Source organism: Typopeltis vanoorti, chromosome 2 (genome assembly GCF_054136105.1).
Source record: "Typopeltis vanoorti isolate ZY-2024b chromosome 2, IOZ_Tvanoo_1.0, whole genome shotgun sequence".
NCBI classification, from domain to species: Eukaryota; Metazoa; Arthropoda; class Arachnida; order Uropygi; family Thelyphonidae; genus Typopeltis; species Typopeltis vanoorti.
The window spans coordinates 159811731-159830274 of record NC_143550.1 but is presented as its reverse complement, the minus strand read 5'-3'; the positions used below and the strand labels follow the sequence as shown (position 1 = coordinate 159830274).

Sequence of the window (18544 nt, the reverse complement as noted above, 5' to 3'; positions counted from 1 at the left end):
ATTCACACATGGTGTTGATTGATGTTATGCTCATCAAAAAAAAAAAAAAAAACATGAAACCAAGTCTAATATTTTTTAATAAAAAATATTTAAAAATTTTTCAGTAAAAAAATAGCATACACTATGCAATATTTAGGATATTATGAGGTAACTGTTATATAATGTTTAGTGTAATTAAATTTTCTTCGAAGTTGCCAGTAAGTTTTGTTGGTACTCCTATCCTGTTGTTCCAACTAAGCTATCAGGTCTTCACTGATATATGGAGGTGGCTACAGTTTAATTTTAGACATTTACTGGTTAGTGTTGCCATTGGCTTTTTTTATATATTACAGTTGCATAAGAACATGTGTTCTCATAGGCTTCCTGTTTTGCAAGAAGAAAACTCTATTGCTTCTGCAAACTAACTGAAAATTATATAAAAATTCCTCCTCCTGTAATGGATTTTGAACCCAGCCCTCTTTCCTAGATGAGTAATAAAAGCTGAAATCATTCCATGACAAAAGTGGCATTACTGCTGTAGCTGTTTAAATCTATGAGTCATCAACATGCTTATTTTTCTCAGAAATTGTAAAATTGCTAATAACAGACAGAAATTGCCCTAGTGTATTTAAACAGGTCTTATTTTTAAGGAGCTAGCAGTTTTTCACATTTATTACAGAGTTTCTACATTGAGTTCCTACAAATATCTCCTAAAATTAAAAGTACATAAAGCCCCCGTTGTTTTCACCAGGGAACCAGGGAAAACAGCGAAAAGTCAACTACTGGAACAAATCCTAAAACACACCCAACTCGACATCACCAGAGTTCAAGATCAGTACTATCAACATAACAAGCCCAAATGGCAAAGAAATAGAGCTAGCTGAGGAATTGGATAAGTACCAGATCGACATAATAGGGATGACTGAAACAAAAAAGACAAAAACTGGTGAGTAATTTCTGAGCAATGAATACAAAATGTTACATTCAGACAATGACAGTCAAGCAAAAGAAAGCGTATCCATAGTATTCAACACTAAATACAAGGCTAATCTTGAATGGCAGACAGTCTCAAGTAGAGTGATGTGGGCAAATATCAGAAGGTTCTCCTAAGATAGAAGTGGAGGAATTTTTTGAGGCTTTAGAAAAAGCAACTGACACAATGAAAAAGGTAAAGTTGGTCCTTGTTGGGGATCTAAATAGCAGAGTAGGAAATGATTGTCAGACATACAAAAATATTTTGGGAAAATTTGGAGAAAAGAGCAAAGCTAATAATAATGGCAAATATCTGTTCGATTTCTGCTCAGGACATGGACTGGTTATTACTAACACAATTTTCCAACATAAAAATGTGCACAAATTCACATGGAGAGAAGAAGCGAGCAATAAGAAAAGTCTCCTTGACTATGTTATTGTTGATAGTGATGTTTTCTCCCTGGTGCAGGACACCAGAATGTACAGAGGATTTGAGTTGGAAGTGATCACCATTTAGTCTTGAGCAAGATAAAATTGAATTTCGTATTGAAAAGCTGAACATATAAGAAAGTTTTAAAGCGAATAAAAGTTGATCAGCTCTCAGATATGAACTGTAGACTAAAATATACACAAATATTATTCAAAAAAAAATGAAAGAGTTTCAGAACAGGAGCCAAACCTTGGAGATTAAGTGGCAAGCCTTGAAGAAAACCATGATTGATTCAGCCAAAGAGGCATGTGCTAAGGTTGTCTGCAAGGATAGAAAAATCAGAACTTCATGATGGTGGACATAGGAAGTTAAAGAGACAGTGAAGAAAAAGAGGAAAGCATATCAAAGGTTCCTGGCAAATAAGTCAGCTTGTGATCTTAGAGAATACAGAGACAAATGTAAGAAAGCTAAACACTGTGTAAAAGTAGCTAAACAAAAAGTCATGAGAAGACTTTGGTAAGAATATAGAAAATAAATATCAAGAAAGTGCAAGATATTCTGGAGGTTGTTGAAGAAGCTCAGAAATGGAGAAAAGAATGCTGTAAAAGGAATTAGAAATGATAAAGGTGACATGAAAACGGGAGAAAAAGATATCCCTGATGTATGGAATAATTAATTCGAAAAATTGCTAAATGAAACAAGCAATGATGATGGCACAGTGGTAAAAAAACACTCAACTGGCATGCAGTCAGAAATACAATCCATACTTGAGTAGAAAAAGCCATCAAAAGCTTGAAATGTGGAAAGGCAGCAGGAGTTAGTGGATGTTCGACCAGTAATGCTCAAGTATGGAGGTATAAAAGTCTTACAATGGCTGCACTGCGTAGTTCAGCCATTGTAACAGAGGGACGAATTCCAAATGATTGGAGTAGAGCCCTCATAGTACCCATATATAAAAAGGGAAATAAAACTGAATATGAGAATTACAGCGGTATTTCCCTACTGAATGTCCCTGGTAAGATTTCCACAAGTATACTTTTGAAACGGTTGAGAAGGATTGTGGAAGGAAAAGCTTGGTGAAGAACAAGCTGGATTCAGGTCAAATAGAGTCTGTCAGGATCAGATCTTTACTTTACAACAAATAGTTGAGAAATCATGGGAATATGACAAAGAGATGTATTTAAATTTTGTAGATCTAGAAAAAGCATTTGACAAGGTGCCAAGAGAGAAGCTATTCAAAATGCTACAGTTATGTGGTGTCAGTGGGGCATTATATCAAGTAATACAACTCAAATTCTTGATTTGAGTTTTAAGTCAGCAGTTAGAATTGAAGGAAGTACAGGAAGATGGTTTAATGTTAAATCTTGCGTCAGACAAGAATGTACATTAAGGAAAGTAGTATTAAACCTGATATCTGAATTGTAGATGTTGATGTCAGCTCTTTGCTTTATGTGAACGCTACTATACTTCTAAATAAATCCACTACAAGTCTGCAAGATTCCATGACTAAATTGTATAACTGTTGCAATAGATATTGTTTGAAGGTCAGCAATAACTAGACAAAGACAATGAAAATAGGCAGAAACATTGAAAATATCAGTTACATTGTGAATGGAGAACCTATAGAACAAATGAAACATTTCAGCTACTTAAGCACAATTTTTATTGAAGATGGTAAATTAAATATGGAAATAGAATCAACACAGCTGGTGTGGTAGGAAGTCAACAGAATAAATTTATATGAAATAAGAGAGAAATTAGTCAAAATAATAATTAGCTGTATACAAGATAGTGTTCAAACCAATTTTAACTTATGGATCTGAGAACTGGGTCAGAAGTAAAACACTTGACCAAAGACTAGAGACTGAAGGAATGAGAGTCCTGAGAAAGATTAGGGGGCATGAACAGATGGCATCAATGACAATATCATATTAAAGAGAGGATATTAGGAAAGAACTTAATATTGTCAGCATCCAGGAATGCATTAGCAGAGCTAATCTCATGTGGTATGGTCCCTTAAACAGAATGGGAAAGGAAAGATTAACAAAACAAGTTTTCTCTGCCAGGTTGGCAGGAAAAAGAACCAGAGGAAGACCAAGATATAGGTGGAGTGATACGGTAAAAAGTGCCTTAGAAGACAGAAATATAAGATGTGATAATGTTGAGGTCTTGACAAGTAACAGACCAATTTGGAAGAAAATTGTGGATAGGAAGTTAGTAATGATGTAAATTTTTCATGTAGTGCTATCATATCCAGTACACCCCTTGAGGGTACATGGCAGGAATTTAATGATGATGATTGTTTAGCACTTAACTAGGATCTTACTAGCCAGTGGGTAAAATTTCCTTGGAGATGGTATAAATCAACTCAGTGATAGTTTTCTGGCGAGATGAGATCCCATTTAGGATTGAACTAGTCATTTTGGAAATTGATTCCAAATTCTCCTAAGCATGCTAACTTTGTGTGGTTCAAATTATAGCAACTTATGGTGAAGATGTGGAAAATGTGAATGTTACATTCGCTTCAACAGCAAAGTCGTTTGCATATGCTTCAGCAGGAGAATTGAAGGACAGTTCTCGTCATTCTAGAAATTACACTAATCAGAAATTAACTTGTAAAATGTTTCTTGAATGTTTTTTTTTTTTTTAATGGAAGAAATTATCTTTATAAAACAAGTGTAGAAATAAGAACTGAACCTAGCTGCTTCAATATATTGATTCATTTATCAGTCAGTTTCTATGTATTCTGCACATTAAGCCTTCAGTGAGTGCTAAGAAGCAAATGCTGTTTGTATTTGTACAGTTTATTAAAATAACAGAGGAACATCCTTGTTAACCTGTTTACTGGAGAATAGATTACTACAGTGCCTTAACAACTATGTTAATGTCTTTTGTACTACTTTCTTCATCATGTTTTTGAAATGCACAAAATCTGAACCAAATTTATAATAAGAATTAATTTTTGTCATATCTTCTGCTTACCTTTCAGAGTGTAGCATTTGGAATGCTGTTTGCATTTGCTTACCACTTACTGAAACAATACAGGATTCTTGATGACAATAATCATGGTAACTTATTCTCCAGGAGCATTACCTTAACAGCCACATTAGCATCTTTTATAGGAATAGGCGTAAGTAAGGTTTTTTTTTATGAAGTGTATTTAAATACTTTTGACTATTTAAGTATGAACATTTGTTTAATCCAACAATAAGTTTGATATTCAACATGCAAATAATTATTCTTCAGGAAGTTTAATTTTTAATTAGTAATGATGCAAGTTCTTCATTTTATACTATCATAATATCCTGTCCCTTGAGGGTACATGTCAGGAATTTGATGATGATAGTGAAGTTTAATTTTTTATTAAATAATTAAAAATAGTAATTACCTATTCAATCTTAATCTGAGTTCAATGAGGAATGGTTGGCATTCTGTTAAATGGACATTGAAGGAATTGTTAATTTTCAAATTTTAATATTTATAAGATTTTCCTCCAGACATGCTTTTTAATTTTAATATTTATTCTTGTTTTAACCGATTCTGCAGCATTTTGTTTGTTCATCAGACATGTTAATTAATCCTTAAGATAGTGAAGCCAAAATCTTGAAGAGTTATTTATTTCTTTAATGATTATTACCATTACTATTTTACTTATTATGATACTACAGTAGTAAACAAATTAATCTGAACAAGCTGAATAATTTTCATCAAGTTTTTTGTTTCAGTTCATTATTTTGGTTGAGTGTTGCATGTTTTAACTGTCTCTGCAATGTTTATTAATAGTGTTGTGCATTTTTAATAGTGTGAACAAGTTGACGTTCGGAGTATTTTATTCATTTTATGTAGCTATAAAATGGATACATCTCCGAGAAAGTGTTCAAAAAATATGTACTCTTTCTTAGCACACATTTGTGACTCAAAGAAAAATTGCCAATGAATGTGATGTTGGTTTGGATACTGTTAATGCAATTTTAAAGAGGTTTATGGAGACAGGTACCATTTCTTCTGACAGAAAAGAAAAATGTAGGCAAAAAAGGAAAACTACACTTATTCAAGATCATTTAATAGTTACGAAAAGCAAAATTAACCCATGATTGTCTGCTGTAGACTGAAATATAGACTTGCCAGCTAGTGGTATTAATCTTTCTGATATGACAGTCCGTCGAAGATTGGTGGAAGCAGGGAGGACTGTCCGCAGACCAAAAAAGAAACAACTGTTGGCAAAGGCTATGCAAAAAAAGGCTCTAGTGGGCAAAAGTGTACAAAGATTGGACTTTTGAGATGTGGAAGAAGGTCATATTCTCAGATGAGAACCATTTCTTTTGTCCAAGGAGAGTAAGTACCCTATGTTCCCAAATCAGCAGCTGATAAGACTTCTCCCACCTTCAACAAGCTCTTAAACACTCAGCTAAAAAGATATTCAGAAGTTGTTTTACACATGGCTGTTCAGGATCATTTGTCTGTCAACTAACACTACTTTTTTTTTTAAAGTTACTGAAAATGGTATAACTCCTCACATCCTATTCCAGTAACTACATAGTTTTCTGTCAGCCACATCTCACTTATCTTGTTTGTGCAGTGGTTGGTGGAAAAGAATGAAAGTGAGGAGATAAGTTTTGACTTCAACTCAATTCAGATTGATATTCTATTGGTTTATGAGTAGCAAAAGAATGTATACTTTGTATTCTGGTCTGGTTGGCCAAGTGGTTGTACTCCCATTTCGCCCAACAGGTTTACGGTTCAAATCTCACCATGAATGCCCTCATATGAAAGATCAGTTTTGCTCTTTGTGCAAGATTTTGTGCACTGCATTGCTTATTTGCAGTCCAAAGGTGAGGATAAAGCTCCATGTTTGTTGTTTAGAGTAGGGTCTCCAGATTTTTTAAAAGTTTATGGAAGTTTTAAAATTTTTAGACTTTTTAAAATTTTAGGTTTCCTTCACAGCCAGAAACTTATAGTACTGGGATTTAAAAAAAAAAAAAAAAAAATTTCATGATCCAAAAACCCTGCTCTAGAGACCAAACATGGAATTTTTTGCAAGCCATCTTCAGGCCTTGTTGTTGCACTACTCAAGAATTCTGCCTTGCCATTTGGCTATGAAATGATGGATTTATCACCATCATCAAATTCCTGCCATGTACCCACAAGGGGTGTGCAGGATATGATAGTACTACATGAAAAAATTATATCATTACTAACTTCCTATCTACAATTTTCCTCCAAATCAGTCTGTTACTTGTCAAGACTCCAACATTGTCAGATCTTATATTTCTATTGTCTAAGGCACTTTGTACCGTATCAATCCACATATATCTTGGTCTTCCTCTGGGTTGTTTTGCTAATCTTTCCTCGCCCATTCTGTTTAGGTGACCATACAACTTGAGATTAGCTCTGCTAACGCATTCCTGGATGCAGACAATGTCAAGTTCTTTCCTAATATCTTCATTTTTAATATGATATTGCCGTTGATGCCATCTCTTCACGCCTATAATCTTTCTCAGGACTCTCATATCTGCGGTCTCTAGTCTTTGGTCAAGTGTTTTACTTCTGACCAGGCTCTCAGATCCATAAGTTAAAACTGGTTTGAACACTGTCTTGTATACAGTAATTTCGTGTTCTGACTAATTTCTCTCTTATTCCATATGAATTTATTCAATTGACTTCCCACCATACCAGCTTTGCTGATTCTGTTGTCTATTTCTATATTTAATTTACCATCTTCAGTAAAAATCGTGCCTAAGTAGCTGAAATGTTTTACTTGTTCCACAGGTTCTCCATTCACAACGCAGTTGACATTTTCAATGATTCTGCCTATTTTCATTGTCTTTGTCTTTGTCTTTTTATTGCTGACCTTCATACCATATCTATTACAACAGCTATTCAATTTAGTCAGAGAATCTTGCAGACTTGTAGCGGATTTATTTAGAAGTATGACATCATCCGCATAAAGCAAAGAGCTGACATTAACATCTCCAATTTTGATATCATGTTTAATACCACTTTACTTCATAATGTGATCCATATAGATAATGAATTACAGAGGGGATAATGTACATCCTTGTCTCACACCAGATTTAACATTAAACCATCTTCCTGTACTTCCTTCAATTCTAACTGCTGACTTACAACTCAAATAAAGACTAAGTATTGATTATTATAATGCCCTATTGACACCATATAACTGTAGCGTATTGAATAGCTTTACTCTTGGCAACTTATCATATGCCTTTTCCAAATCGATAAAGCTTAAATACAGATCTTTGTTATATTCCCATGCTTTCTCAACTATTTGTCGTAAAACGAAGATCTGATCCTGACAGCCTCTATTTTCCCTGAATCCAGCTTGTTATTCACCAAAATTTTCTTCCACAATTCTTCTCAACCGTTTCTCAAGTATACTTGCATAGATCTTGCCAGGAACACTCAGTAGGGAAATACCTCTGTAATTCTCGCATTCAGTTTTATTTCCCTTTTTATATATGGGTACTCTTAGAGCTCTACTCCAATCATTGGGAATTCGTCCCTCTGTCCAGGCTTTCTGAACTATGCAGTGCAGCCACTGTAAGACTCTTATACCATGATACTTCAGCATTTCTGGTCAAATATCATCTACTCCTGCTGCCTTTCCACATTTCAAGCCTTTGATGGCTTTTTCTACTTCAAGTATGGATAGGTATTCCTGCCTGCATGCCTGGTCAGTGTTTTTTACCACTGTGCTCTCATCACTGCTTGTTTCATTTAGCAGTTTTTCAAAGTAATTACTCCATTCTTCAAGGATATCTTTTATTCCAGTTTTTATGTCACCTTTATCATCTCTAACTCCTTTTACAGCACTCTTTCCTCCATTCCTAAGCTTCTTCAACAACCTCCAGAATATTTTGCCACCTTCTTGATATTTGTTTTCTATATTCTTGCCAAAATCCTCCCATGACTTTTGTTTAGCTAGTTTTACACAGTGTTTAGCATTGTTGCATTTGTCTCTGTATTCTCTAAGAGCACAACCTGACTTATTGACAGGACTTTTGATATGCTTTCTTCTTTTCCTTCACTGCCTCTTTAACTTCCTGTGTCCACTAGGGAGTTCTGATTTTTCTATCCTTGCAGACAACCTCACCACATGCCTCTCTGGCTGAATCAATCACTGTTTTCTTGAAGGCTTGCCACTGAATCTCCAAGGTTTGGTTCCTGTTCTCAAACTCTTTCATTTTTTCTTGTATAATATTTGTGTATATTTTAGTCTACAGTTCATATCTGACAGCTGATCAACTTTTATTCGCTTTAAAACTTTCTTATATGTTCAGCTTTTCAATACGAAATTCAATTTTATCTTGCTCAAGACTAAATGGTGATCACTTCCAACTCAAATCCTCTGTACACTCTGGTGTCCTGCAACAGGGAGAAAACATTACTATCAAAAATAACATAGTCAATGAGACTTTTCTTATTCCTAGCCTCTTCTCTCCATGTGAATTTGTGCACATTTTTATGTTGGAACATGGTGTTAGTAATAACCAGTCCATGTCCTGAGCAGAAATCGAACAATTTGCCACTATTATTAGCTTTGCTCTTTTCTCCAAATATTTTTGTATGTCTGACAGTGATTTCCTGCTCTGCTATTTAGATCCCCAACAAGGACCAACTTTTCCTTTTTCATTGTATCGGTTGCTTTCTCTAAAGCTTCAAAAAATTCCTCCACTTCTATCTTAGTAGAACCTTCTGTGGGACCCTAGGCACAAATAAGTCTCATTGTCCAGTTCTCCATTCTGATATTTGGCCATATCACTCTGCTTAAGACTGACTGCCATTCAAGAAGATTAGCCTCGTATTTTGTGTTGAATACTATGATTACTCCTTCTTTTCCTTGATTGTCATTGCCTGAATATAACATTTTGTATTTATTGCTCAGAAAGATCTCACCAGTTTTGGTCTTTTTTGTTTCAGTCACCCCTATTATGTCGATCTGGCACTTATCTAATTCCTCAGCTAGCTCCTATATTTCTATAACTTTACAAATTCCAAATCGAAGTCTTCTTGGCTTTTTCTTCAACTATTATAATTTTGTGCACACTGACTCAGATTTCTCCTATGAAAAAACAATTTTCAAAGTGCTATTGAAATGAAGGTTTTTGAACCATAACAATTCCGTCCAGTCTCCAAAGAGAATGATGGTTCAAACCAATTGTCAGGCAAAGTAGCCCTTAATCAACAGCACTAATGAAAAGGAAAAAAATGGCCTCACTAGGTGGAGTTTATCTCTTAAGTGGTATGGTGCAATAACAAAGTAACATGCCAAAGGTTGTATTTTCGACCTTTCTGATCAATGAAATTTGGTTGAAATTTCTTAAGTTTCATCACTGATCTTTTTCTGTAACTTTATCTTATATAAAGTTATGCCATAATTACTAATAAAATGAATGGTAATTATGACTGAGTTTTCAACCATATGAAATGGAGATATTCAGATCTGAGTTGTAATATGGAAAAATCTGACATGTGCTAGAGAGCTGTACGTAATAGAAATGAGTACCTCAATAAATTAAAATTAGCTTGGTTATCTTACGGAAAAACCTGATCAGAGCAATTGTGATGTGAAGGAGAACTATCTTCAAAAACTTAGTGAATTTTTATTCGTATTTGGATAATTATAGATAGCTTCAATGGATCAACTGAAATGAGTTAGCCAGGCTATCTTATTTTATTTACTTATCCTAAGGAAATGAATACAGTTCATATATTTTAGCAATTTGTTGTTGTCTACATTCTTAAAACAACTAAATAACATAAAAAAAATATCATCAACATCAAATTCCTGCCATGTACCCTCAAAGAGTGTACAGAATATGACAGTACTACATGAAAAATTTACATCATTACTAACTTCCTATCTACAATTTTCCTCCAAATCAGTCTGTTACTTGTCAAGACTCCAACATTATCAGATCTTATATTTCTATCGTCTAACGCACTTTGTACCGTATCACTCCACCTATATCTTGGTCTTTCTCTGGGTCGTTTTCCTGCCAACCTGGCAGAGAACACTTGTTTTGCTAATCTTTCCTCTCCCATTCTATTTAAGTGACCATACCACCTGAGATTAGCTTTGCTAACACATTCCTGGATGCTGACAATGTCAAGTTCTTTCCTAATATCCTCATTTTTAATATGATATTGCCATTGATGCCATCTGTTCACGCCTCTAATCTTTCTCAGGACTCTCATATCTGCGGTCTCTAGTCTTTGGTCAAGTGTTTTACTTCTGACCCAGCTCTCAGATCCATAAGTCAAAACTGGTTTGAACACTATCTTCTATACAGCTAATTTAGTGTTCCGACTAATTTCTCTCTTATTCCATATGAATTTATTCAATTGACTTCCCACCATACCAGCTTTGCTGATTCTGTTGTCTATTTCTATATTTAATTTACCATCTTCAGTAAAAATCGTGCCTAAGTAACTGAAATGTTTTACTTGTTCCACAGGTTCTCCATTCACAACACAGTTGACATTTTCAACGATTCTGGCTATTTTCATTGTCTTTGTCTTTTTATTGCTGACCTTCATACCATATCTATTACAACAGCTATTCAATTTAGTCAGAGAATCTTGCAGACTTGTAGCGGATTTATTTAGAAGTATAATCGTCCACATAAAGCAGAGAGCTGACATTAACATCTCCAATTTTGATATCATGTTTAATACCACTTTCCTTTATAATGTGATCCATATAGATAATGAATAACAGAGGGGATAATGTACATCCTTGTCTCACATCAGATTTAATATTAAACCATCTTCCTGTACTTCCTTCAATTCTAACTGCTGACTTACAACTCAAATAAAGACTAAGTATTGCTAGTATAATGCCCCATTGACACCATATAACTGCAGCGTATTGAATAGCTTCTCTCTTGGCACCTTGTCATATGTCTTTTCCAAATCGACAAAACTTAAATACAGATCTTTGTTATATTCCCATGCTTTCTCAACTATTTGTCGTAAAGTGAAGATCTGATCCTGACAGCCTCTATTTGGCCTGAATCCAGCTTGTTCTTCACCAAGCTTTTTTTCCACAATTCTTCTCAACCGTTTCTCAAGTATACTTGCATAGATCTTGCCAGGAACACTCAGTAGGGAAATACCTCTATAATTCTCACATTCAGTTTTATTTCCATTTTTATATATGGGTACTATGAGAGCTCTACTCCAATCATTGGGAATTCATCCCTCAGTCCAGGCTTTCTGAACTATGCAGTGCAGCCACTGTAAGACTTTTATACCACCATACTTCAGCATTTCTGGTCGAATATCATCTACTCCTGCTGCCTTTCCACATTTCAAGCCTTTGATGGCATTTTCTACTTCAAGTATGGATATATATTCCTGACTGCATGCCTGGTCAGTGTTTTTTATCACTGTGCTGTCATCACTGCTTGTTTCATTTAGCAGTTTTTCAAAGTAATTACTCCATACTTCAAGGATATCTTTTTCTCCTGTTTTCATTTCACCTTTATCATCTCTAACTCCTTTTACAGCACTCTTTCCTCCATTCCTAATCTTCTTCAACAACCTCCAAAATATTTTGCCACCTTCTTGATATTTATTTTCTATATTCTTGCCAAAGTCCTCCCATGACTTTTAGCTAGTTTTACACACTGTTTAGCTTTCTTACATTTGTCTCTGTATTCTGTAAGAGTAAAAGCTGACTTATTTGCCAGGAACTTTTGATATGCTTTCTTCTTTTCCTTCACTGCCTCTTTAACTTCCTGTGTCCACCAGGGAGTTTTGATTTTTTTATCCTTGTACACAACCTCACCGCATGCCTCTCTGGCAGAATCAATCAATGTTTTCTTCAGAGTTTGCCACTGAATATCCAGTGTTTGATTCCTGTTCTCAAACTCTTTCATTTTCTTTTCAATAATCTTTCTGTATTTTAGTCTGCAGTTCACATCTGCGAGCTGCTCAACTTTTATTCGCTTTAAAACTTTCTTGCATGTTATTCTTTTCAATATGAAATTCAATTTTATCCTGCTCAAGACTAAATAGTGATCGCTTCCAATTTCAAATCCTCTGTACACTCTGGTGTCCTGCACCAGGGAGAAAACATCACTATCAACAATAACATAGTTAATGAGACTTTTCTTATTCCTAGCCTCTTCTCTCCATGTGAATTTGTGCACATTTTTATGTTGGAACATGGTGTTAGTAATAACCAGTCCATGTCCTGAGCAGAAATCCAACAGATATTTGCCATTATTATTAGCTTTGCTCTTTTCTCCAAATTTTCCCAAAATATTTTTATATGTCTCACAATCATTTCCTACTCTGCTATTTAGATCCCCAACAAGGACCAACTTTTCCTTTTTCATTGTGTCAGTTGGTTTTTCTAAAGCGTCAAAAAATTCCTCCACTTCTACCTTAGTAGAACTTTCTGTGGGACCATAGACACAAATAAGTCTCATTGTCCAGTTCGCCATTCTCATATTTGCCCACATTACTCTACTTGAGACTGACTGCCATTCAAGAAGATTAGCCTCATATTTTGTGTTGAATACTATGGCTACTCCTTCTTTTCCTCGATTGTCATTGCCTGAATATAACATTTTGTATTTATTGCTCAGAAAGATCTCACCAGTTTTGGTCTTTTTTGTTTCAGTCACCCCTATTATGTCGATCTGGTACTTATCTAATTCCTCAGCTAGCTCCATTTCTTTGCCATTCAGGCTTCTTACGTTGATAGTACCGATCTTTAACTCTGGTGATGTTGAGTTGGGGTTTGTTTTCAGATTTGTTCCAGTAGCTGACTTTTAACTGTTCGCCCTGGTTCCCTGGCGAAAACAACTGGGGCCTTGTTTAACCAGGTGACGCCCCAGCGACATGAAATTTTGTCATGTTGTACCATCATTTTTTATTTTGGTTTAACCAATAAGAATACAATTTGGTCGGCTAAATCCCAAATTGACACCCCATCCTGGTTTGTTCAGTATCAAAGTAGATACGCAACAGGGTGCACCACGAGAAGGTGAGGATTGGACATTAGGTCAGAAGCCCTGGTCGGTTCTCCGCATTCCTTTAAAGGCTATGTGGAGGTCTCCTCTCAGTTATACAGCTTTGACCCTTAAGCACTCCTAAAAGAAATATTTGCATGAAAAATTCAACTTTACATGTGCAGTATAATATTAAGTAATGCTAACACCACCGGCCTTGTTGATCGAGTATTTAGCATATCTGCTTTCCAACCAACAGACTACAGGTTTGAATCCTGCTGTGGGTATGGATGTATGTGATTGTCCTTTGGTGGTAGATAAATTTCATTGCCTGGTGTGAAACCAAAGCCCTGTTTACTGGAGGCTTGAAAAAGCTCCATGTTTGGTTTTTAGAGCAGGTTTCCAGATTATATTTAAAAATAATAATAAATACAAAAAAAAAATTAAATATTTTTCAAAATATCTGTAGTCCACCAACAGTAAAAATATGTACTATAGGCTTCATAACCATTTTGAGGAGTGGGAGTCACAAAAAAAAAAAAGTAGAATAGAAGAATTATTATTACTCTTACTACTTGAAAGAAAGAGTAATAATAATTCTTCTATTCTACTTTTTTTAAATACAGACAGCCTTCGGTTTACACCTCGCTTCCATTCCTGAAAAAACGGGTGTAAACTGAATCGGCGTAAAACGAACCCAATTTTAATGGGAGAAACAAAATTATATACAAAAAATATGAAACTTCGAAAAGATATTACATATTTCTATGTTCAAGTTCCTGGTTTTGGATCACCTGCATTTTTTTTGAAAAAACTATCCAGTGTTAACTGCCTAGATTTTCTTTCTTTAAGGAGTTCAGCGTAAGGTCGAATAGATGTGATTACACTCCTTTTTACGTTCGCACTCCATTCCCAATTGTGGTCCATTTTGCAGAGTTCATCAGTCAATGTCTCTATGCTCGCAAGGATATTCTGTAAATCGGCCATTTTTATATCTCTCAGAGGACCTTCTTCATTTTCTTTCTTCTCCTTTGGATGTTGACTTAATTGTTTAGCTAATTTCTTTTAAGTCTTCATTGGAAAGTGGTTTATCAGGGCTCTCTAAGACTTCGGTAACATCTTCAGCTGTAATATTGTCCAATCCCACCTCTCGCACAAGCTTGGTAATGTCTTCAATAACATTCTCCTCTTGCTCAAATTCCTTGAAGTCGTGCATAAATGCTGGAAGAAGTTTTCGCCATGCTCTTTTTAAACACTTTGCTGACACTTCGTTCCAGGCTGCCTTGATTTTGTTAATGTTCTTCAAAATATCGAATGTCCGCCAATAGTCTTTAATAGTTTTTCCTGAAGTGTCCAAGACTCTTACCATTTCCATAAATGTTATACGGAGGTAATAGACTTTTAAGATTGATATAATTCTCACATCCATTGGTTGCAAAAGCAATGTTGTGTTTGGGGGCATGTAAACAATCTTGGCATCCAATGGTATTCTTACTTCAGCAAGGTTTTGAGGATGTCCATGGGCATTATCCAAGAGAAGCAATGCCTTGGCTGGCAAATCATCATTTTCTTTTCAGAAGCGAAGGACAAAAACAGTAGGACAAATATAATTGTGTACCAATCTATAAAAATGTCTTATGTAACCCAAGCTTTCTTGTTCCATTTCCAATAGACTGGCAGCATGGCTTTTAGACTTTTGAAGGCATGTAGTGACTGTGAATAGTACGTCAATATTGGTTTAAGCTTCAAAGTTCCGGAGACATTTGCACCCAACAAAAGCGTAAGCCTATCTTTTGCAGCTTTAAAACCTGGAGCGGAACATTCTTCACAGGCAATGAAGGTGCATGATGGCAATTTTTTCCAGTAGAGCCCATTCTCATCAACATTAAAAATGAGATCAGGAGGATAACTTCCTTGTTCTACACAGTCTTGAAATTCTTTAGGAAAAGCAGCCACTGCAACATAATTTGACACTATGGCACTTACTTCGCGACTTAAATCTCATGAACCAACCTTTGCTTCGTAAAAATACTTCTTTCCCTCTATCTGTCTTTTTAAGATCCTGAAAAATTGTTTTTGCTTTCTCAGTTATAACAGCCTGCATCAGAGGAATGTTTTTCTGATTCAAGTCATCGACCCATAATGATAGTAATTTTTCCATTTTTTGATGAAGTTTACCCGTGTTATAACTTACATATTTTGCATTTAGTACTGCTGTAGATTGTCGCACAGACTGTTTTATTCTATCTGCATTTTTCATAATTGTAGTAACAGTCGATTGAGGTAAGTTCATACTTCTACAGACATTAGCACATGCCTGCCCATCTTCCATTCTTCGAATATCATCATCAAATTCCTGCCATGTACCCCCAAGGGGTGTACAGGATATGATAGTACCACATGAAAAAATTTACCTCATTACTAACTTCCTATCTACAATTTTCCTCCAAATCAGTCTCTTACTTCTCAAGACTCCAACATTATCAGATCTTATTTCTATCATCTAACGCACTTTGTACCGTATCAGTCCACCTATATCTTGGTCGTTTTCCTGCCAACCTGGCAGAGAGAACACTTGTTTTACCAATCTTGCATCGCCCATTCTGTTTAAGTGACCATGCCACCTGAGATTAGCTCTGCTAACGCATTCCTGGATGCTGACGATGTCAAGTTCTTTCCTAATATCCTCATTTTTAATATGATATTGCCATTCATGCCATCTGTTCACACCTATAATCTTTCTCAGGACTCTCATATCTGCAGTCTCTAGTCTTTGGTCAAGTGTTTTACTTCTGACCCAGCTCTCAGATCCATAAATTAAAATTGGTTTAAACACTATCTTGTATACAGCTAATTTAGTGTTCCGACTAATTTCTCTCTTACTCCATATGAATTTATTCAATTGATTTCGTACCATACCAGCTTTGTTGATTCTGTTGTCTATTTCTATATTTAATTTACCATCTTCACAAAAAATCGTGCCTAAGTAGCTGAAATGTTTTACTTGTTCCACAGGTTCCCCGTTCACAACACAGTTGACATTTTCAACAATTCTACCTATTTTTATTGTCTTTTTATTGCTGACCTTCATACCATACCTATTACAATTGTTATTCAATTTAGTCAAGGAATCTTCCAAGCATGTAGCGGATTTATTTAGAAGTATAACATCGTCCGCATAAACCAGAGTGCTGACATTAATATCTTCAATTTTGATATCATGTTTAATACCACTTTCCTTCATAATGTGATCCATATAGATGATAAATAACAGAGGGTATAATGTACATTCTTTTCTCACACGAGATTTAACATTACACCATCTTCCTGTACTTCCTTCAATTCTAACTGCTGACTTACAACTCAAATAAAGACTAAGTATTGCTTGGTATAATGCCCCATTGACACCATATAACTGCAGCGTATTGAATAGCTTCTCTCTTGGCACCTTGTCATATGCCTTTTCCAGATAGACAAAACTTAAATACGGATCTTTATTATATTCCCATGATTTCTCCACTATTTATCATAAAGTGAAGATCTGATTCTGACAACCTCCATTTGACCCGAATCCAGCTTGTTCTTCACCAAGCTTTTCTTCCACATTTCTTCTCAACCGTTTCTCAAGTATACTTGCATATATCTTACCAGGAACAATCAGTAGGGAAATACCTCTGTAATTTTCACATTCAGTTTTATTTCCCATTTTATATATGTGTACTATCAGAGCTCTACTCCAATCATCGGGAATTCATCTCTCTGTCCAGGCATTCTGAACTATGCAGCGCAGCCACTGTAAGAATTTTATACCACCATGCTACAGCATTTTTTGATGAATATCATCTACTCCTGCAGTCTTTCATTTCAAATTGAAATGAAATTTCAAGCCTTTAATGGCTTTTTCTACTTCAAGTATGGATATGTATTCCAGACTGCATGTTTGGTCAGTGTTTTTTACCACTGTGCTATCATCACTGCTTGTTTCATTTAGCGGTTTTTCAAAGTAATTACTCTATACTTCAAGGATATCTTTTTCTCCCATTTTCATGTCACCTTTATCATCTCTAACTCCTTTTACAGCACTCTTTCCTCCATTCCTTAGCTTCTTCAACAACCTCCAGAATATTTTGCCACCTTCTTGAAATTTATTTTCTGTGTTCTTGCCAAAGTTCTTCCATGACTTTTGTTTAGCTAGTTTTACACACTATTTAGCTTTCATACATTTGTCTCCGTATTCTCGAAGAGCACAAGCTGACTTATTTGGCAGGAATTTTGATATGCTTTCTTCTTTTCCTTCACTGCCTCTTTAACTTCCTGTATCCACCATGAAGTTCTAATTTTTCTATCCTTGCAGACAACCTCACCACATGTCTCTCTGGCTGAATCAATCAGAGTTTTCTTCAAGGCTTGCCACTGAATCTCCAACGTTTCGGTTCCTGTTCTCCAACTCTTTCATTTTTTCTTGAATAATGTTTGTGTATTTCAGTCTACAGTTCACATCTGAGACGTGCCCAACTTTTATTCCCTTTAAAACTTTCTCATACGCTCTTCTTTTCAATATGAAATTCAATTTTATCCTGCTCAAGACTAAATGGTGATCACTTAAAATTTCAAATCCTCTGTACACTCTGGTGTCCTGCACCAGGGAGAAAACATCACTATCAACAATAACATAGTCAGTGAGACTTCTTATTCCTTGCCTCTTCTCTCCATGTGAATTTGTGCACATTTTTATGTTGGAACGTGGTGTTAGTAATAACCAGTCCATGTCCTGAGCAGAAATCCAACAGATATTTGCCATTATTATTAGCTTTGCTCTTTTCTCCAAATTTTCCCAAAATATTTTTGTATCTCTGACAATCATTTCCTTCTCTGCTATTTAGATCCCCAACAAGGACTAACGTTTCCTTTTTCATTGTGTCGGTTGCTTTTTCTAAAGTCTCAGTTAAATTCCTCCACTTCTACCTTAGTAGACCCTTCTGTGGGACCATAGACACAAATAAGTCTCATTGTCCAGTTCCCCATTCTCATATTTGCCCACATCACTCTACTTGAGACTGACTGCCATTCAAGAAGATTAACCTCGTATTTTGTGTTGAATACTATGGCTACTCCTTCTTTTCTTTGATTGTCATTGCCTGAATATAACATTTTGTATTTATTGCTCAGAAAGAACTCG

General features: G+C 35.4%; 1 protein-coding gene across 2 annotated transcripts in view; it reads left to right on the top strand.

Moving 5' to 3' along the window:
* LOC150109573 (N-acetylneuraminate (7)9-O-acetyltransferase) overlaps positions 1 to 18544 on the top strand; it is a 181487-nt gene that overhangs the window by 145231 nt on the left and 17712 nt on the right. For both annotated transcript variants that reach the window (XM_090409091.1, XM_090409082.1), the window contains one exon: positions 4371 to 4511. In XM_090409091.1, coding sequence (XP_090265217.1) covers positions 4371 to 4511 — 141 coding nt within the window. The remainder of the gene's footprint in view (positions 1 to 4370; positions 4512 to 18544) is intronic.